General features: G+C 40.8%; 1 protein-coding gene across 2 annotated transcripts in view; it reads right to left on the reverse strand.

The window, feature by feature from the left end:
- Positions 1-3,197: 3,197 nt before the first annotated feature.
- The window catches only part of LOC122552844 (transmembrane protein 144-like), a 73,466-nt gene continuing 54,466 nt past the window's right edge, over positions 3,198-22,197 (reverse strand). For both annotated transcript variants that reach the window (XM_087985878.1, XM_087985883.1), the window contains 3 exons: positions 20,112-20,209; positions 9,174-9,227; positions 3,198-5,015 (listed from right to left, as the gene is read on the reverse strand). In XM_087985878.1, the coding sequence (XP_087842004.1) occupies positions 4,920-5,015; positions 9,174-9,227; positions 20,112-20,209 (248 nt within the window). In that variant the 3' untranslated portion in view covers positions 3,198-4,919. The remainder of the gene's footprint in view (positions 5,016-9,173; positions 9,228-20,111; positions 20,210-22,197) is intronic.

Raw genomic sequence — 22,197 nt, forward strand, 5'->3', positions numbered from 1 at the left:
GCTATGCCTGCCATTTCGGGTACGTGGAATAGTCCATCTTCCGCAGTTACACCAGCATCATTCACCACCTTTTCCTCCATTACACCGATGACTGTGTCAGTGCCACCTCGTGCTCCCACGAGGAGGTTGAACAGTTCATCAATTTCACAAACACCTTCCATCCTGACCTCAGGTTTACCTGGACCACCTCCGATAACTCCCTGCCCTCCCTGAACATCTCCATCTCCGACGACCGGCTCAACACTGGCATCTACTTCAAACCCACCTCCCCCCAATATCCCCCCACCCCGGTAAAAACACTATCCCTTCATCCCAATTCCTCCCACTCTGCCGCATCTGCCTCCAGGAGGAGCAATTACACCATAGAACATCCTGGATGGCCTCCTTGCCACTTCTCCCCCCACTCCCCACCAACGTGGTCAACGATGCCCTCCAGTGCACCTCCGTCCTTGAACCCCACTCCTCCAACTGCAACAAGATAGAACCGCCCAGTCCTTACATTCCACTCCACTAATCTCCAGATGTAGCACATTATCCTCCACCATTTCCACCACCTACGATCAGATCCCACCCCATCTGCATTCCACAGAGACCATTCCCTCGGTGACTTCCCTGTTAGGTCCATGCAAACCCCACCCACCCATCCTCCACTCCTGGCACCTTCTGTTGCTGCCGCAAAAGGTGTGAAACTAATGCCCACACCTCCTCCCTCACCTCCATCCAAGGCTCCAACGGATCCTTTCACATCCGAAGATTTTTTTTGTCAAACTGCTGATGTGGCCATTAAATGAGCTGTATTCGTCCATTATGAAAACTCAAGCAGCTTCGTTTTTCCTCTTTGGCTGCTGTCAGCAATTTGGATATGTGATTTTGTTAATAAGTAGAAACAGCTGTCCCTCAGGTAGTCACCTTTCTTCAGCTAAGACAATAAGTGGGGCAGAGGGGGGAGATTGGTGTTACCTAACTGCATTGGAATCTACCCACACCAACCATCCACATTCATGAGTGGAAGTCAGAAAGCCAAGAATAGGATCCTCTCTAGAGTTGTACTTTGACCAATAGAGATCATTCACCCTTAAAAAGATTCGTATTATAAGAGTTCTCCGCCAGAGATTGTCCTGCACCTCCACACACATCATCTACTATGTCCGTTGTTCTCGATGTGGTCTCCTCTACATTGTGGAGACAGGACGTCAACTGATGGAATGTTTCAGGGAACATCTCTGGGACACACGCACCAAACAAACCCACCGCCACCGAGCCGACTACTTTAACTCCCCCTCCCACTCCACCAAGCACATGCAAGTCCTGGGCCTCCTCCACCGCCAATTCCAAGCCCTTGACGCCTGGAAGAAGAATGCCTCATCTTCCACCTTGGGACCCTCCAACCACACAGCATGAAAGTCAATTTCACCGGTTTCCTCATCTCCTCTTCCCCCATTCACATTCCAGATCCAACCCTCCAACTCGGCACCACCCTCTTGAACTGTCCTCCCTGTTCACCTTCCTTCCCACCTGTCCACTCCACCCTCCCCTCTGACCTATTACCATCATCCCCCACCTGCATCTGCCTATCACCTTCCCCCAGCCCAACTCCCACCCTCCTATTTTTCTCTCAGCACGTTTCCCCCTGCTCCCCCACCACATTCCATGTTCCTGATGAAGGGCTTATACCCGAATAGTTGATTCCCCTGCCTCTCGGATGCTGCCTAATCTGCTGTGCTTCCTTTGCCACACTTTTTGACACGTTTCAATTACCAATCTTCAGAAATACAGGCCCACGTTTACCATACTGTGAGATGAGATCTGAGCTTCCAGTGTTGCCACGAACCATATTGAAGTTGGATGGGCTCGAAGGTAGAAGACAGAGGGTGGTGGTGGAGGGTTGTTTTTCAAACTGGAGGCCTGTGACCAGTGGAGTCCCACAAGGATCGGTGCTGGGTCCACTAATTTTCATCATTTATATATATGATTTGGATGTGAGCATAAGAGGTATAGTTAGTGAGTTTGCAGATGACAGCAAAATTGGAGGTGTAGTGGACAGCGAAAAAGGTTACCTCAGATTACAATGGGATCTTGATCAGATAGGCTGAGAAGGGGCAGATGGAGTTTAATTTAGATAAATGCGAGGTGCTGTATTTTGGGAAAGCAAATCTTAGCAGGACTTATACACTTAATGGTAAGGTCCTAGGTAGTGTTGCTGAACAAAGAGACCTCGGAATGCAAGTTCATAGCTCCTTGAAAGTGGAGTCGCAGGTAGATAGGATACTGAAGAAGGCGTTTGGTATGCTTACCTTTATTGGTCAGAGTATTGAGTGCAGGAGTTGGGAGATCATGTTGCGGCTGTACAGGACATTGGTTAGGCCACTGTTGGAATATTGCGTACAATTCTGGTCTCTTTCCTATCAGAATGATGTTGTGAAACTTGAAAGGGTTCAGAAAATATTCACAAGGATGTTGCCAGGGTTGGAGGCTTTGAGCTAGCAAGAGTAGCTGAATAGGCTGGGGCTGTTTTCCCTGGAGCGTCAGAGGCTGAGGGGCGACTTTACAGAGGATTACAAAATCATGAGATGCCATGGATAGGAGAATTAGACAAAGTCTTTTCCCTAGAACTAGAGGGCATAGGTTTAGGGTGAGAGGGGAAAGATATAAACGAGACTTATGGGGCAACGTTTTCACACAGAGGGTAGTACGTGTATGGAATGAGTTGCCAGAGGAAGTGTTGGAGGCTAGTACAATTGCAACATATAAAAGGCATTTGGTTGGGTATATGAACAGAAAGAGTTTGGAAGGATATGGGCCCGGTGCTGGCAAGTGGGACGAGATTGGGTTGGGATATCTGGTCGGCAGAGACAGGTTAGACCAAAGGGTCTGTTTCCATGCTGTACACCTCTATGACTCTATGAGATGAGCTTCTCAGAGAAATGGCCACTGTCCTGGCATCTTTAGGTCTCATTTAAATTGTGTGAAGCCATTTTGAGTTACTGGTAGTAGGTTTCCACCTGTACTATATTAATCAGAATGCATGATGATAGGTTTTTAATTGTGTCTCATGTTTCCTTGAGTTAAATGAGCAATGTTAAAATTGCTTAGCTATTTAGGATCATGTACTGTACTTAACTTTTCATGTTAAACCAAAGAAGGGTGCAATATTTCTCTTGGAAAATCATGATACAAACACACTCCAAGCTAAATCATAGTGGGAAACAAATGTCAAGTAATCTTTATTTACATTTTCCTTTCTACACAAATGTATTGCATAGCTATCATTCTTCACCACTGATTCCCTGGTGCTTCACCTTACAATCTAAATAGATTATTGCTCAAAAAATATTCACCAATTAAATCTTACATGCTGAAGATAGACCATCACTTCTGATCATTGATTTTCCACAAATAACACAATTACAAATCTTTTTCTCCTCTATAGCTCAATTAATTAGTCCTCTCATCTTTCTATTCGCTGTTGTAAAAGCATTTTCAAATATTTTAATATTATAACCTTATTTTTAGCTAATGTGCACTCTCCCTTCCCATCACTGAATAGGAATACTCGTCCTCCAATTATGCTGTTTAGATCTTGCTTTACACATTCATTTATTTTTAAAAGGAAGAGAGTGTGCCATGTTGAGTAAATATTTCTGTGATTGGGTGCCTCTGATTTTGACTAATCAATGTGACCTACTTGATCTCAAGATTCCTGATTGGAATTCTTATTCAACAACACTTTCCTAACACTTTAACCTGTTAAGATGAATGACTTGATTGCATTAGTAATTGGTTAATATTAAACATTTAATATTTTGGTGGGCACAAACCTATCCACAGGGAATCTTGAGAATTGGGTTGAAGTGCCCTTTTTGCTTTTATGGTATTCTATGTCCTTTATTTGTGACTCTGATTTTTGTTTTTGCCTCCATTTCCTCAACCTGCTAATGCCATCTTAATTTATGGAGGCCTCCTCTTAGGTTGCTCCATAGAGTAAAAACAAAACAAGGAATGGATGAAAATAACTGAATCAGAGGGGTTTGGACTGAGTGGTCTATCTGAGATAAGGGCATTCACCATCGTCCTAAAGCTCCCTGAAAAATCTTGCAATCACTGTTGTGTGGATTTCACCTTTCCTAATAAACTCCAATTTTGGACTGACTGAGGAGATCTCTGGCGCCCAGCAGCAGTGGTATCATTTGCAAGCTAAACAGCCAATCACTTTTTTTACAGCCAAAAATCAATAATTATGATTTAACACATTGTTTAACAAGAATGCATTTTACATCAGGATTAATAACATAAAAAGTGGAAACTCACATCAAATTAATCTAAATGAATTCTATTGGCAGTGACTCTCTGTGGACAAGTTAGAAATCACTGACAGCAATTTCTGGACTTCTGTGCTGATGTCAAAAGATCTCGTCAGTTTCACAATGTATTTGAGGTGACTGCCAGCAATTACACCACTGATATTGACTATAAAGTCCAAGCCATATGGAATGAAGGGAGAACATGCACACAGGATATTCTGCTGTAACTTGTACAGATAATAACCTTTTCTTGTTACACAAATTGCCTCCTTTATTAGCATACAGTCCAACTCAAAAAAAATGTACAGGGAATAGAATAGAATCCTGGTAAGAGACTGAGAATCAGTCTCAGCATTACAATAACACTTTTCTGCTAAAACGCTACTTACAATTAATTTCTGCTTTTTAATGACTACATAGTGTATTTAAATCAATGCACTTCAACTAGAAGTGCATCTATGTTATGATATTTGCGTCAACTTAGACATTTGACATAATATTGCACACAAAAATACAATCAAATATTTATTATAATTTGTATCAGGTTCAGTACAGAAGGGTTTTTATTCCTTCTGAGAGACGGTAGGTACTCTGCTATTCTGTTTTCCACGATGTGCATTAGGCAATTCCCTCTATTTTAGATAAGCCTATGAGTATTGTTCCAGTAACTGCAACTGCAAGTACTACACCCAGGATTATGAAGTTCTGTAAACCCTGGAGACAGAACAATTATAACTTGTTTAAATATCAGGAAATAAACTATATTTTAATTTGATCAATGCATTGAATTAAATTACTAAAAATTCATTGATTGAGGGAGGACTAACACCAAACAGCAAAGTGAGCATATCTTTATAATTGCTTATCCTGACATTCTGGTAGTCAATGAGAGCTTGTGTGCTTGTTTTTAGCCATCCATTCCATTATATGTGCATCTGTTCAGCACAACTTCACCAGCAGCAGTATGTTTTGTAAAGATGTTAGAGTAGGTGTGATTGTACTGAACCGAGAAAGCAGAACCAATCGGGGCAACGTCTCATGGAGTGGTTCTCTTTTGTGAATAACACATGTTTTGGGGCATTGTGCAAGAATTCTATTTAGATTTAACATTACAGACCATTCTAATAAATTGACCATGAATCCCTAAATGAGATTTTGTCTAAACCACTCATATCCTTTTACGTAAACCACTAAGGGTCAAACAGCAAATGGTTGACACAATAGGCTAACTTATTGAAATGTATACTGGGCTACTATGATTCACCTCTCTTTGTAGATCGTATTTATTTTGTATGTGTGAATAAAAATGCAGAGCAAGACAAATTAACAGTATTTGATACCTTGAGTTAGATTTTACTATGTGTGAGATAGTCCCTTGGAACAAGGATATCAATTGTATATAAAGGTTTTTAGTATGGAGAATGTTGCGCTGCAAATATCACAAGGTTGCTGTTTGACAGGAAAGTCTTCCACCCTTACTGTCTGCCAAAGGGTATCAGCAGGATTGACAAATTTATCATCAATCTGTTTGGTCATGTTCTGTGACCATCAAGTTCTGGGTAGGATTGAACCCAGAACCTCTGAGCCATTACCACTGTGCCACAAGACATCCTGATTTTACTACAAAATAATGTCTGCTGTTAGTTAGACATACTTTTTTACTTTAACATTAACATTTTTGCAAGGCAGGTTGCTGGCAGGGCAATGGGATAACATTCCAAAGATGGACGCTGTCAGCTGGGATCTAAGTGAGCAAGACTAGAAACTGTGCATCGCCTTAACCAACCAAATTGAAGAATTGAAAAATTGTCAACGCAAGGATTGCAAATAACCTGCAAATTAAAGCAAGTGAATTCAAAGTCGCATCAGATGCAACAACGGGAATAAAAATAGAGAAGGCAAGATTGGATAAAGAGAGAGAAAAAAATAAACAAATGAAAGGTTAAAATAATGGTTGACTGTTTTAAACTAAACAATAAAAATCTAAAGGAATGAGATTCCTTACTCTAATCATAATCAGGTACTAAAAAGAAACAGAAAATGAGCAAGACTTTTTTTTGGTGAATTTAATTTATAACTATCCAACGATCAAAATAACTGAGAAATTCAACTTATCTTAATGGTGAAGCATTGAGATACTTGATGCACAGGTTACATTGATATAGCACTTTTAATGGAGTAGAACATGCCAAGTATAATTAGCTGAAGAAGAGCTCAGTCAAAGGGAGATTTTATGGGGAGATTTAAAGCAGGAAGGAAAGATGAAACAATGGCCAAGTATAAGGACATGATCCAACACCTTAGAGCTTGAGTTGCTGAAGGCACAGCCAACAATAATGGAAGGCAATAAGACTGAAGGCAATTACACAAATGTGTAATTGAGGGGCAGGTCCACGATGAGATTTGAAAACAAGGTCTGCAGGCCATGAAGCATGTAGTTCAGACAGTTGAATAGGACTGGATTCAAGATTAGATATGGGCAGTGGAGTTTTGAATGAGCTGACATAGATGATGAAAGGCTGGCCAGAACAGTGTATGGATAATCAACTTTTGAGGTAGCAAAGGCAAGTATTTAAGAGTAGATGAGTTCAGGTAGAAGTAAAATAGAGATGGTTACTGAGATGGAAGCAGACAGTCTTGATGATTGAATAGATATTTAATTGGAATCTCATCATGGAGTCAAATAGAACACCAAGATTGTGAATAGCCTGCTTCAGCATCAGATAGTTACTGGGAAGAGGAACGGAGAAATTGAGGACTGCAGATGCTGGAGATCAGAGTCAAAGCATGTGGTGCTGGAAAAGCACAGCCGGTCAGGCAGTTTCCAAGGAAGAGACGGCTTGTGCCCCAAATGTTCATCCTCCTGTTCCTCAGATGCTGCCTGACCTGCTGTGCTTTCCCAGCAACACACTCTTTGACTGGGAAGAGGAATGGTTTGGGGACTTGAGAACAAAGTTTATAACAGATTGTGAAAAACAGGAGCTTTAATCTTTCCAACAATTATTGGAAGTAATGTCTTCTCATTTAGTTGTGGTTTTCAGGTAAGCAGTCTGACAAACAGGACAAAATTGAGGAGTTGACAGAGGTGGTGACGTAGTGGAGCTGGATTTCATTAACGTGTATGTAGAACCTGTAACCATTTTTCCATTAGTGTTGCAATATGAATATATACAACTGCAATGAGTCACTGAAGTTGAATAACTACCAGCAGCATCCATCATCCAATAAGTCCCTCAACATCATGAAGAGTGGAGAGCTTGCATTTGGGTTTTCAGCCCACCTGGAGCAGTACCATAAGAGATGAGCAGTTATGTATATATTTGTGGTTGCACTTGTATCTAAAAGAGGCAGCATGGTGGCTCAGTGGTTAACACTGCAGGGTCCCCGGTTCGATTTCAGCCTCGGGTGACTGTCCGTGTGGAGTTTGCACATTTTCCCCGTGTCTGCATGGGTCTCCTCCGGGTTCTCCGGTTTCCTCCCACAGTCCAATGATGTGCAGGTCAGGTGAATTGGCCATGCTAAATTGCCCATAGTGTTAAGTGTGTTAGTCAGAGGGAAATGGGTCTGGGTGGGTTACTCCTCAGAGGGTCGGTGTGGACTGGTTGGGCTGAAAGGCCTGTTTCCACACTGTAGGGAATATACTCTGAAACCATTATCATTGAATTGAAGAAGAATATTTTTTCACTGTAACACTTAGTAACAGAATTTTAACTATCAGGAATAAATTACCTTGAAAGCTTGTCCTGGTGGAGAGAATTACTTTAGCTCTACTAAATGTAAATTTCTTAAAAGTAAAATGTTTGACAACAATACTTGAACGCCCTGACTACTGAATATTCACACGAGCTGGGCATCACTAATCAATACCATTTGGTATATTCTTGGACTGAGGAATGTGTTAGACAGTAATTCATACAATTATTACCTAAAATAGACCTACACAGAGTTTAGTCACAGCAAATAGACCATTCGGCTTGATAGTTCTAAGTGATGTATTTACTCTACATAAGCCTCCTTCTATCCTTCTTCACCTCACCCTATTTCAAATATATCTTCCTGCTCCTTCTCCTTCGTGTATTTATCAAGCTTCTCCTTAAATGTGTTTTTGCTCATTTTAACTATTTTCCTTAGCAGTGAGTTCCATATTTGCACAATTGTCGGAGTTAAGAAATATCTTATGAATTCCATATTGGATCGATGAATAACGGTCTTATACTAATGGCCCTTAGTTTTGGCCTCACCCACAACATTTGCATAATTCTAAAGACACCTTATCAAGTCGGTCTCTTTTCCAAACAAAATAACTCCAGTCTATTCAGAGACAAAAACAGAAATTGCTGGAAAAGCTCAGCAGATCTGGCAGCATCTGTGGAGAGAAATCAGAGTTAATGTTTCAGGTCAAATGACCCTTCCTCACTCATCCCGAAACATTATCTCTGATTTGTCTCCACAGATGCTGCCAGAGCTGCCGAGCTTTTCCAACAATTTCTATTTTTGTTTCTGATTTACAGCGGCCGAATTTCTTTCAGTTATGACCCAGTCTTTTCAGCCTTTCCTCGGAGTTTCATCCCTATAAATGTTTTGACCATCCTCCATATTCTTTTTGTAATATCAAGGGCAGACCGTTTATGTTTTTGATAGTTTCCTTGCTTTTAAATTCAGTAAGCAGATCTCATCTTTTACAGTTAATTTTAATGACATGTTATTACATCATATCGATTTTTCCTCATAATTCGAGAGCATGGTTTGGTTTCAAGCCATCCATATCTTTTTGTAACATCATCACTACTTGAAAATGTTACTGTTTCCGTTTATTGTCATGGAGTTTCTTAGATTTCGAAAGCTAATCCTTCAAAATTCAGATTAACTGACCTTTATCTCTTTAAAGTAAAATACTCCCCACGTTAGCGAGATTACAGCAGGACCCTGAAAAGTGAAAAGGAAAAGGAAAATTGGGATGATTCTTTTAAGGGTAAGTTGTGAAACTGCTGTTAGTGCAGCAGATAAAGTTAATTCTTCCAGTCCACTTACTTGTGTAAGGGATTGGCACTCATAGTATACAATCTACATGAAATTATACAGTGATTGTTATTTACAATATAAAATGACATTAAATTCATATCTGTCACCCAGCAAAATCATCACATTGGTAATATCATCCTCTCCACAATACATGTGGATAATGTGAGAATGGTAATACAAGGGCAAACCATTGCAGCTGCTGGAAATCTCTAGTATATCAGGAAATTCTCAAAATGGGCGGTGTGCGAGACTTCTGCAGAGAGAGTCATAGAGTTATAGAGATGTACAGCACGGAAACAGACCCTTCAGTCCAACCTCTCCATGCCGACCAGATATCCCAACCTAATCTCACCTGCTAGCACCCGGCCCATATCCCTCCAAACCCTTCCTATTCATATACACATCCAAATGCCTCTTAAATGTTGTAATTGTACCAGCCTCCACCACATCCTCTGGCAGCTCATTCCATACACGCTCCACCCTCTGCATGAAAAGGTTGCCCCTTAGGTCTCCTTTATATCTTTCCCCTCTCACCCAAAACCGATGCCCTCTAGTTCTGGACTCCCCGACCCCAGGGAAAAGACTTTGCCTATTTACCCTATCCATGCCCCTCATAATTTTGTAAGCCTCTATAAGGTCACCCCTCAGCCTCTGATGCTTCAGAGAAAACAGCCCCAGCCTGTTCAGCCTCTCCCTGTAGCTCAGATCCTCCAACCCTGGCAACATCCTTGTAAATCTTTTCTGAACCCTTTCAAGTTTCACAACATCTTTCCGATAGGAAGGAGACCAGAATTGCACGCAATATTCCAACAGTAGCCTAACCAATGTCCTGTACAGCCGCAACATGACCTCCCAACTCCTGTACTCAATACTCTGACCAATAAAGGAAAGCATACCAAACACCTTCTTCACTATCCTATCTACCTGCGATCCACTTTCAAGGAGCTATGAACTTGCACTCCAAGGTCTCTTTGTTCAGCAACACTCCCTAGGACCTTACCATTAAGTGTATAAGTCCTGCTAAGATTTGCTTTCCCAAAATGCAGCACCTTGCATTTATCTGAATTAAACTCCATCTGCCACTTCTCAGCCCATTGGCCCAGATCCTGTTATAATCTGAGGTAACCCTCTTCGCTGTCCACTACACCTCCAATTTTGGTGTCATCTGCAAACTTACTAACTCTACCTCTCATGCTCGCATCCAAATCATTTATGTAAATGACAAAAAGTAGAGGGCCCAGCACCGATCCTTGTGGCACTCCACTGGTCACAGGCCTCCAGTCTGAAAAATAATCCTCCACCACCACCCTCTGTCTTCTACCTTTGAGCCAGTTCTGTATCCAAATGACTAGTTCTCCCCTATATTCCATGAGATCTAACCTTGCCAACCAGTCTCCCATGAGAGAAGCAGAGTTAAAGGGAGAGGTAGTAATTGGAACAAGATCAGCCAGGTGGATCTCACAGAATATGAGTTTCCTAATTGCAGTTGTTAATCTGGCCCAATCATGGAGCCCTGGCTGACAGGAGTGTCAGGGGTTCTGCTGACTCTAGGAGCCAGCTCTGAGCTAGCTGGATCAGTGTCATGTCACTTGTAAATAAATGATGATGGATAAACTCCATGGCTTTCATGGAGTTTTTTTTATTAGAGTGTCAGGATGTCTGACACTCTTGTTTTTTTTTATTTTTTACTTTACTTTCTTTTAAAAAAAACACAATACCGCCTAACTGCGGTAGTGCTTATTTTTTCCCCAGCACCCATGTTGTGTGTGTGCAGGTGTGAGACACAGAGAGAGACACACACAAGGTGTACGAACCTTTATTCAATTTCCACCACCAGGAAGATAGGAAACACCAGAGTGGCCAGTGACATGCACTGCCTTTCACATCAAAGGGCAATGCTGTGTGATCAAACAGTGAAGGGGAGGGCAGGGAATTAAATCAAAATAGAGTTGGAGGGGGAAATAATGCACTCCACTCCCTGCGGCACCCACCTCTCCCTGAACAACTCCAGGGTGTTGGTGGAGACCGCGTGCTCCTTCTCCAAGGACACTCGGGCTCTAACGTAACCGCGGAAGAGGGGCAGGCAGTCGGCCCTAACAACCCCCTCCACGGCCCGCTGCCTGGACCTGTTTATGGTCAGTGGCAAAAAGAGAAAAACATGCCTCTGAAGAGATTAGCTCACAATGGTCATCATTGAATTGGGGTAAACAATTAACTATTTGGGAAGCTTGACCTGTTCGATCCTGCCATTAAAGACTGGGCCCAGTATGTGGAGAGAACGTGTTTTGTTTTCAGGCAAATGACAGTGCAGCAGACAAAAGCAATGAGTATTTCTCCTGACAACTTGTAGACCTGCAGCTTTTTGGGTTATTGGGAGCCTAACTTTCCCAGAGGCACCAGATACTAAAATCTTTCAAAAGTAGATATATTTAGCTAAGGAATATTATAACCCCCAAGCTTCCTCTAATTCTGAGATGCTATCAGTTTTACTTGACAGTTTGAGAACCTGGGAAATCTGCATCAGGATTTTTGATGAGGTTAAGACAACTGGCAGAGGCATGTGAGTTTGGTATGTGAGAAGCTGAGAGATCATTTGTTTTGTGGGATTAATGATGTGACCATATAAAACTCTCCACTAGCTGAAACTCAACTGGACTTCAAACAGGTACTACAACTGGATTTATGGTTAGAAAATGCAGCAGGTGGAGCTTATGAGTCACAGCGCAGCTCGATGAAAGTGGATACCCTCACCAGTGCGCCTGAGCTTGGGCAATGGCATAGCCTCAATTAGGACATCCTGAACAGAGGGACCTTAGGTCAGCCCACAGCAAAACCCCAAAACAAAGACAAGCCTCAGCCAAATGATTAAAATTTTCTTGAGGATCCAGGCCAGCAGGCCATTGTAGTTGCTGCCAGTGTGTGGTGTCAAGACAGCAAAAAAGCCCCACTAGGCCTGAATTGAGTAAGAGAACTCATAGGCTGGTATCCGGAGAGTGCACACACTGGAAAACCCACTTACAGCTGGTTTGGAACAGTTAAATTACTTAGTAACATCCAAATCAGAATCAAAATAAATATCTGGTTAAATGGTCACCCAGTTCTAATGGAGGTCAATACCAGAGCGGCTGTATCAGTGATTGTGGAACCAGTCTTTACCAAAATTCAGTCTGGATTCCAACCCTTAAAGTATGCGTAAGACCTCAGCCAGGATGAGGACCTATACTTTACAGATTCAGGGTACAACTTCAGTTCCAATCTCTTATCAGAAGCAATTGGTTCAGTTACCACTGATTGTAGTAAAAGGCACAGCCCCAAGCTTGATGGGGTAAAATTGGTTGAGAAAGGTTCAACTTGATTGGCTCAATGATTTTCGATTAGAAAATGGCTGCCTGAGTGAAGACCTAATTAAATATCCAGAAGTTCATTAGGCAAGTCTAGGACTATCAAAGCGGCCAAGGCTGTTTCCCATGTTGACCAATAAGCAATCCCATGATTCTGCAAGGCCCGCCCAGTACCATTGGCCTTACATGGAAGAATAGAGGCAGAGATCAGGAGGCTGGAAAGTAAATGAATCACCAAACCAGTGCAGTTTACAGAATGGGTAGCACTGGTTGTACTGATTGTGAACCCCAATGGGCCAGTTAACCTTTGTGGGGACTTCAAACAAACGGTAAACCAGTTATGGCAGCTAGATAAATACACAATCCCATGCATAGAGGATTTAAACACAAAGCTGATGGAGTGGGGCTGTCCTTCATGAAACTGGACACAAGCCATGCATACCTACTATTGCAATCAGATCAGCATTTGCAGAAGGATGCTACAATTAATACCCATAAGGGTTTGAACCAATATATAAGATTGCTTTTCGCGGTATCATCAGCCTGTACCATTTTCCAGTAGACAATGGAGAACATTTTACAAGGTCTACCTTAAGTCACCATTTATCCAGGTGGTGTGCTAATACCTGGGAAGACCAATAAAGAACATTTAGAGAAATTGGACATAGTGCTTAATTATTTCTCCATGACAGGGTATGCCTTTGGAAGGAAATATGCGTGTTCCAAGCATCCCAACTGACCAGCTTGGGCCACCAAGTCAATAAAATCACTCGTTGTAAGATAAGGTGAGGGCAATCAAAGGTGCCCCAGCTCCATGTCAGTATCGGAGCTTAGATCTGTCCTTGGATTGATGAATTATTACGGAAAGTTCATATGTAACCTGACCTCCATCCTGGCACCCTTACACCTGCTATTGAAAAAGGGTCAGCCTTGGAAATGATCTCATAGCCAAGAAATAACCTTCAGGGAAGTGGAAAAGCAGCTATTATCATCTAAGATGTTAGCCCACTACGATGCTAAGTGAGACGTGGTGCTGCAAATACGTGAACTCTTGACGTGTTGGTCCCAGACAACGGGCTATCATTTACTAATAGGGAATTAGAGTATCTGCTAAAGACGAACAGTATTTGGCACATAGGCACAGCTCTGATGGAAAGAACAGTCCAAAATTTGAAGACAGGATTAAAGAAACAGCCGACAGCTTCACTCAATACCAAAATGTCCCGGCTCCTATTTGATTGTAGGACCACACCCTTAAGCAACTACAGAGAGTTTGCACATTCTCCCCCTGGCTGCATGGGTTTCCTCCGAGTGCTCCAGCTTCCTCCCACAATCCAAAGGTACGCAGGTTAGGTGAATTAGCCATGCTTAATTGCCCATAGTGTTCATGGATGTGTAGGTTTGATGCATTAGTCAGGAATAAATGTACAGTAATACAGTAGGGGAGGCTCAGTGTGGACTTGTTGGGCCAGATGGCCTATACCCACGCTGTAGGGGTTCTATGATTCTATGCTAACTCCAGCAGAGTTGCTAATGGGGAGAAGACATCACACCAGGTTAAATCTGATTTTCCTGCACCTTTGGGTGAGGATGAAACAGCATCAGGCACGTCAATGTCTGACACAAGACTCCTCTGAGTGAGAGGTAGTTTACTTCAGGCAATGAAGTTTGGTGTCAAAACCACCAGAATGGCCCTGCATGGGTAAATGCCTGTATTTCCTATGATCCACACAAGATGGCGCCATAACTTCCACAACAATAAAACTCTGCAAGTAATTCTGTAAACCCAAGCTGTAACTTCTCACAATAAGCTCTACTAAAATGTATAGTATTTCTACCAAATAATTCAGCAAGGTCATAAGACCTTTGCCATCTTTTAAAAATAAACTGTGCTGCTACTATACGGGTGTTTGATTGCTAAGAACCCAAAAGGCTAAATATATTCTAGTCTGGACATGTTTGTTAAGAACACAACAAATTGTTGTGGAAGTGGCTCATCCAGCCTAGAAAGCCTACTATTCAAAATGATCATGATCCATTGTGGCTTCAATTCCACCTTGCTGACTTCCCATTGTCCCTTAATTTCCGAAAGAACCAAAAAGGTACATTACCCAGTCTTAAATATAGATGTTGGTAGAGCATTCTGGAGTAGTGAATTCCAAAGATTCGTAACCTTTTGATACACTGGCTTTAATGTCATAGTGAGTGATGTGACATTCTGGATTATGTATATGTACATATGCACACAAGAATGCAGCTCCTAACTTTTTCAAAAAACACAAGTGTCTCTATATATTAACATACTGTTCCAATCATTTCTTTTACCATTTTGTCTGAACTGAAGAATATTTACAATTGATATTTATAATTAAATATCTAAAATGAACTTTGAATTTTTAATGTAGTTTTATTAGATTTTTCAAACAACGTTATTGATGGTGGTGCAATGCTGTGCCTGTTCTACTGAGACCCTTCTGCGTGACAATTCTGAAAATTATATTTGTCTTCCATACACTTCACGTATCTGTTTTCTGCAAATTTCTCAACTTCTTCTTGCGCCAGATCTGTTGATTTTTTATATCTTATTTCCTGTTTTAAATGCTCAAATGTTTCTTGCAATTTATTATTGATCTCCAGTAAACCATTTGCTTACTGTAATATAGCATGAAGTGCTCTGCAGTTCACTAATTTGTTGTTTGAACTCAAAACTCTTATTATTTTAGAACCAGAAGACAAAGATGAGTTTTAAAAAATATTTTACATCTGTTTTCAATATAGAGAAGAATGCTAGAGGTTTGAAAATCAGAAAGTTAATGACAGTGATGTAGATGAAAAATTAATCTTGAGAGGGAGGAGGTACTAACAGCTTTAGCAGGATTTAAAATGGATAAGTCCCCAGGCCCAAATGAAATGTATCCAAGGCTGTACGGGAAGCAAAGGAGGAAATTGCAGGAGCCTGGACATTAATTTTTAAATCCACTCTGAACATAGGAGAACTGCCAGAGAACAGCTAATGTGGTACCATTTTTCAAGAAGGATGGTAGGGATAAATCAGGGAACAAGCCTGAGTCTCTTAAAAGTGGGAAGGAAACTATTGGAAAGCATTCTGAGGGGCAGAATTAATTTCCACTTTGAGGGTCAAGAATTAATCAAGAACAGTCAGCATGGATTGTCAAGGGGGAGATCCAACCTGAAAGGTTTTATCAAGGAGATGGCTCAATGTGTGCATAAAGGAAGTGAATCATAAAAGGATGTAGTTTACATGGACTTCGGTAAGGATTTTGAAAAAGTCTCACCTGGGAGACAGGTGAAAAAGATAAGAGCTCATGGGATCCAGAGCAGTTTGGCAAATTGGATCCAAAGTTGCCTTAATGGTTAGCATAGAGGATGAAAGGCAAAGATTCTTTTATGGCTGAAACGTTGTGTCTAGTAGCATACCAGGTTTCAGCGCTAAGTCCCATGCCGTTTCAAATATAAGCAAATGATCTAGACATGAATGTAGGAGGTTTGATCAGTAGTTTTGCAGATGACACAAAAGTTGGTGTTGTAAAGAACAAAGAGGAAATCCTTGGATTACAGGATGATATAGATGGGCTAATCAGATGGACAGAAAATGCTAAATGGATTTTAACTTAAACATGTGAGGTGATACACTGCTAAACAATGTAATGGAGTATATATTGAATGGTAGGACCTCAGCCAGTGGAGAGGATCAAAGGAACGTTAGTGCACCTGTCTACAAATTCTCAAAGGCAGCAGAATAGCTGGATACAATGGTTACAAAGACACAATGGATACTTGTTTTTATTAGTCAAGGCATTGAATACAAGAGGAACAACCATTTGTTTTAGTATAATTCACTTAGCTTTTCTGTCTCTCACTGGTACTAATTCAGGTTGATTTTTTCTCAAACTAATTTCACATACATTTCGTTTTTTATTAAATTGTTTGTGTTTTGTATACAAAGAGCTGCTAACACCATATCATCTCCCAGAAGCCTGAAATAATCACACTTTTTGACAGACATATTGGTGCTGACATTGTGTGTATTCTTCCGGATCATAGAGCACAGAAACAGACCCTTCGGTCCAACCAATCCATGCTGACCATTTGCCCAAACTAAATTTGTTCCACCTGCCTGCACTTGGCCCATATCCCTCAGACGATGGTCAGACCATATTTGGAATATTGCCAGCGGTTTTGGGCCCCGTATCTGAGGAAGGATATGCTGGTGCTGGAGGAGGTCCACAAGAGTGATCCTGGAAGTGAAGAGCTTGTTGTATGAGGAGTGGTTGAGGACTGAGAGTCTGTATTTGGTGGAATTTAGAAGGACAAAGGGGATCTCACTAAAACTTACAGAACACTGAGAGGTTAAACTGGACACAGAAAAGATGTTTCCACTAGTAGGAGAGACTAGGACCCAAGGGCACAGCCTCAGAGTGAAGGGGTGTCCCTTTAGAACTGAAACAAGGAGGAATTTCTTCAGCCAGAGGGTGGTGAATCTGTGGAACTCATTGCCAGGATTGCTGTGGAGGCCAGATCATGGAGTGTATTTAAGACAGAGATAGACAGGTTCTTGATTAATAAGGGGACCAAGGGTTATGGGAAAAAGGCAGGAGTTAGGGGTTGAGAAACCATAGAAGTATGGTAGAGCAGACTTGATGGGCACAATACTGCACCTATATCTTACGGTCTTATCTGTTCTATGATCTCCTTATGTGACTGTGATAATTACGTCTAATATATCTGTGATGTATGGTCTCGTAAAGGCACTATACAAATGCAAAATGACTTGTGCTGTATCTCAGGTTTTTGATTTATGACCATGTCCATTGCGTCAACATGGTACATTCAATACCTATGGTAAAATGGACCTGTTGAAAGAATTACTCCTTTGAGTTGGATGATATACTTTGTTACAAGTTTTCAGACTGTCTGGTTGGTGTTTAAGGAAATATTAGTTGCACAAGTTTTCCTACTCCTTAAACTGGAAACTAGTTAAAATATTCCCATATTCTGCATTTCATTAACACAAAATAACAACAAGTAATGCCTGACCTTTCAATTAAATAAACTTCATAAATCAAGCAGGTTATATTTATCCTATATTTGGTTGGTAGAAGTATAGTTAAATTCTCAATTTACGACTTGGTATCTGTAATATACATTGTAACAAATCTGTGGAGCCTCCTTCTATAGCACTTCCAAACCCATGACCTCTATCATCGAGAAGGAGAAGGGCAACACATACATAGGAACCTGCAAGTTCCACTCCAAGTCACTGATAGTCCAGACCTGCAGTTCCTTCACTGTTACTCCCTGTAGCTCCCCTCCTTAAGTACTGTGTGTGTGTGTACCTGCAACTGAAGGAAAGCAACGAACCAAACAGGCATCTTCTCAAAGGCAATTAGGGATGGGAAATAAATGCAGGCCCTTGCCAGCAATGCTCACATCCTGCGAAAGAATACAAATTATGTCCACGAAAAAAATTTAAATGCACTCGCACCACCACTCCAACAGCACCAGTGACATCGAATGAGTTTTATTTGAAAAGGACAGTGAACAGACACATTCCTGAAATCAAACCATCTATAGAAATAAACAAAATAAAACGATAGTAAGTGCAGTTCAAAAGTCCTGTATCAATAAAGCATCTTCACCCTCAAATAAAAGTCTGACTTAAGTCGGCGAGTTAAAATGGAGCTTGGAGTTCTTCATCCAAATGCACAATAATTTGTTCTTGCTCTGAAGGACTGCCAGCTCTATTTCATTGCAACATGTCACTGAATACATTTTAAGTATTACAATGAAGTTCTGTTAAACGTCAACATTTCATAATTTGTCTCTTGTAAGCATTGATCTAATCTATGATCCAGAATAACTGTAAATTGGAACTCTGGCTGATATGTGAACAGATCTTTCTGAGTTTTATTTCTAACCTCCAAGACGTTGGTCATTCTAATCCCACCCCAAGCATTATTTTACCGATTTTTATCTATTTGTATAACAGCAAACATTCCACTTGGGCAAGAAATTTCCACTGAGCTGTGAGCCGAAAGGATAGAGCAAGAGAAAAAACCTCCACCCCGAGAAAAGCCGAAGGGGAGAGAAATTACATTCTCACCGCAAAAACAAAAAAAAAAGTACAACCATACTACAGCCTGGTGAAATATTGAGTATAATTATTGAAAAAAAGCCTATTAGAAATAAGAAGTCAAAGTGAAGAATATAATTTTTCAAATGACTAATAAAAACTGGAATATAAACTTGAGAGGGGGAATATGGTAGCGTCCCAGTTTATCTCCCCAAGTGGTTGGATGTGCCTAACGTCTAACTAAAAGCTGTCAGGTTTGACCTTAACCCTAACCCAACAACTCAATGTGGATTTTAAGCTCTCTCTCTTTAGCTCTTTGAAACATTCCTTGAAGCATCAATTAAGAAAGCAGAATGTGTTGTGGGTACGGAATCTGTATTTGGCATCACTGTAACAATATCAAGACCACAAATTCAAATTCACTAATAGGGCTGTTGAGTAGTTATCACTTAAAGAGACCCTGAATTGAGAGGGTCATAATCTCTGGTGAGTTGTCCCTAGCCTGGTAAGTGAGAAGGGGAACTTATGGAAATTGCTATGGAATGAATGCATAACCAAACTAACATACTTCCAAACACATGGAAGAATAAATAATAGATATTTTTGGGTACATTTGTGCAGTGGCTATCTACCTGGACCATTCAGAGATTTGGACATTCTAATCCTAAAAGTCTGACTTCAAATCATATTGGGACAATTTGAGAATTCAATTTAAAATTGCTGTTTGTGGTAATTTGCTGTTTATAGTTGAGCTGCTGTTTCATATAGTACGACACCAACCGTACTCAATAGAACTTAATTTGTTGTAAAGTGCTTTTGGACATGCAGAGGTCATGGAGGATGCTATATAAATGTATGTCCTTTTTGTCTGTCATGAGCAATTGGGTTGTTGTATAAACTGAATTGGTTCGCTAATGTTTATTAGGCAAGGAAACCCATTGTCCTTAACCAGTCTGCCTACATGTAATTCCAGTCCACACTCTCTCTGAAGTTTCTGAAAAAGCCAGTCAGTTGTACAATATCACAACAGCGGACTGCAGTGGTTCAGGAAGGAGACCCACCACCATATCCTCAGAATGGCTTCCAATGATATCAATGTCCTGAGGATGAATTTAAATTAATTCTCTGTGTCTCTTTGAGATGCAATGGTGTTGAGAGCAGTTATATCTACATACCCAACATTGCTAAAAGACACTAAGTTGCGCGTTTGGCTTGTGATTTTTAGTGATTTTACAATTGCACAGCTAACAGTTGATTTCCTATGCCTTTCCAATTCAGCTTAACAATAATTCAGATTTTTCCATGTTACTCTATATTATTGTTGATACAGTTACAAATAAAAGCAGTACTCACAGCAGTAACAAGAGGAAAAGTGATAACTGCACCAAGGAAATAGTTTGCCAGAAACCATGCACTGTTTGCTATGCCCCACAGGAGTCCTGAAAAGAAAGCTAAGAATAAAAGAAATTGGGAAGCATTAATTATCTGCATACGGACAACTTGTTTCTCTAAAGAATAAGAAGAATTGATTGTGAATGCTTGAAAACCCAGCTCAAAGTGCAGAATCTGTTCAACAAATTGAAAATAGATAAAAATTTGAAATTAATGACTAGAATATCTGGAGTATTGAGAACCAAATGCACAGGACTCCAGACTCTGTAAGGGTTTTATGTGGCAGGATCATCTTTGGCTCCCTACTTCAATTATTTCAGGAGCAGCAGGATTTCAGCTGACCTTATCATTGGATTGTTAGAGCACAGAAGGAAGCCATTCTGCTATGATGCCACTGCCAACTCTCTGCCACAGAAATGCTCCTAATCCCACTCTCCTGTCCTTTTGTTCATGGATCTGCAATCACTTTTCTTTTCAATTATCCTATTCTGTTTTGAATATCTTGCATGTACTCTTCCTCCACTACACTCTCAAGTAAGGCATTCCAAATTGTTGCCACTCTAATGTGTCATAACTTTTTTCCCCTGTTCCTGTCGTTTGTTTTGTAAATCACGTTAAGTTAGCATCATCTGGGCCTCTATACTTCAACCAATGGCAGCTCATGCAGTCTACCCATTCTTTCAGACTTCTCGTGATCTTTAACATATGCATCAAATCTCCTCTTAATTTTTTTTCCCTCCATGGATTAGAGCCTAAGCTTCTCTAATCCATCCACATCCCTGACACCGTTCTTGTGAAAGTTCTCTGCCTTTCATATCTTTTCTAAAGTGTGGTGCTCAGAACAGGAAGCAATATTTCTGTTTTATAAAGATTTGTTATAACTTCCTTGATTTTGTTCTCAGGTTGCACAGCCCAGAATGCATTTTCCAATCTGCCCTGGCATTTTCAAAGATATCGAACACATTTGGCCCCTCGCCATTCAACTCCTGGCCCACATCAGAATCAAACCATACATTTAAATTACTTCCACTTATCCACCCTAACAAAACAAATCACTTCATGTCTTTCTGTTTTAAATTTCATCTTCAAATTGTTTGTCCTTTATCATCTGTTTTATTACTATCCTCCTCACAGTTCAAGCTGTCTCTAAGTATTTTGTTTTCTATAAATGCTGAAGTTGTTTCTTGACCATACGACCTTTGGCCATTTATATTTATATAAGAACATTAGGAATTCTAACATTGATGGATGAGGAATCCCACCATGATCCTTCCTTCAATCTGAAAAACAGTTTCCCCACTGCTCTCTGTTTCCTGACACTCAGCCAATTTTGTATCCATCTTGCTAGAATCCCTTTTATTCCATGGGCTTCAACTATGCTAACAAGAATGTGATTCGGCACTTTATCAAATGTTGCTTGGTAGACCATGTATACATTAACTGCATTATTCCCAACAACACACTGTTAACTCATCAAAAACTGACACAAATTAAGCACAATTTGCTCTTAACAAGTTCAGGCTGGCTTTCATAATTAATCTGTGCGTCTAAATTCCGATTAATTTTGTCTTGAATTATTGTTTCCAAAGGCTTTTGAACTTACAAGTTAAACTGACAGACCTGTTGTTGCTGGGTATATCCTTACACCCTTTTCTGAACAAAATAGTAACGTGCAGTTCTCTCGTCCTCTGGCATCGCCCCTCTATCTAAGAAGGATTGGGCGTTTATGGTCACCCTGATGGGAGCTCAACAAGTAAGAAATGCCTCTGGAATTGCCATTTGTGTAGCAGCAATGCATTAGCAGAGTTAATCAGCAGTCACAACATGAGGGCACCAACAATACATCAGTACCTTAGGGAGCAAGGCAAGGAGAGGGAGATGAGGACGAGAGCATTGCTGGGCTTTCAAGTTGAGCACTTCATGAAAGTCTGCTGCATGGTACGCCTATACCTGATGACTGACCAGAGACTCTTCATTTTTGGCAAGAGAAGGTCAGATGGCAAATAATGTCAAGCCACATTAAGTCCCACCTTTTGCACTCACTCCC

The sequence above is a fragment of the Chiloscyllium plagiosum genome, unplaced genomic scaffold (assembly GCF_037043375.1).
Source record: "Chiloscyllium plagiosum isolate Xiang-an unplaced genomic scaffold, Cpla_swu_hap1 HiC_scaffold_1, whole genome shotgun sequence".
NCBI classification, from domain to species: Eukaryota; Metazoa; Chordata; class Chondrichthyes; order Orectolobiformes; family Hemiscylliidae; genus Chiloscyllium; species Chiloscyllium plagiosum.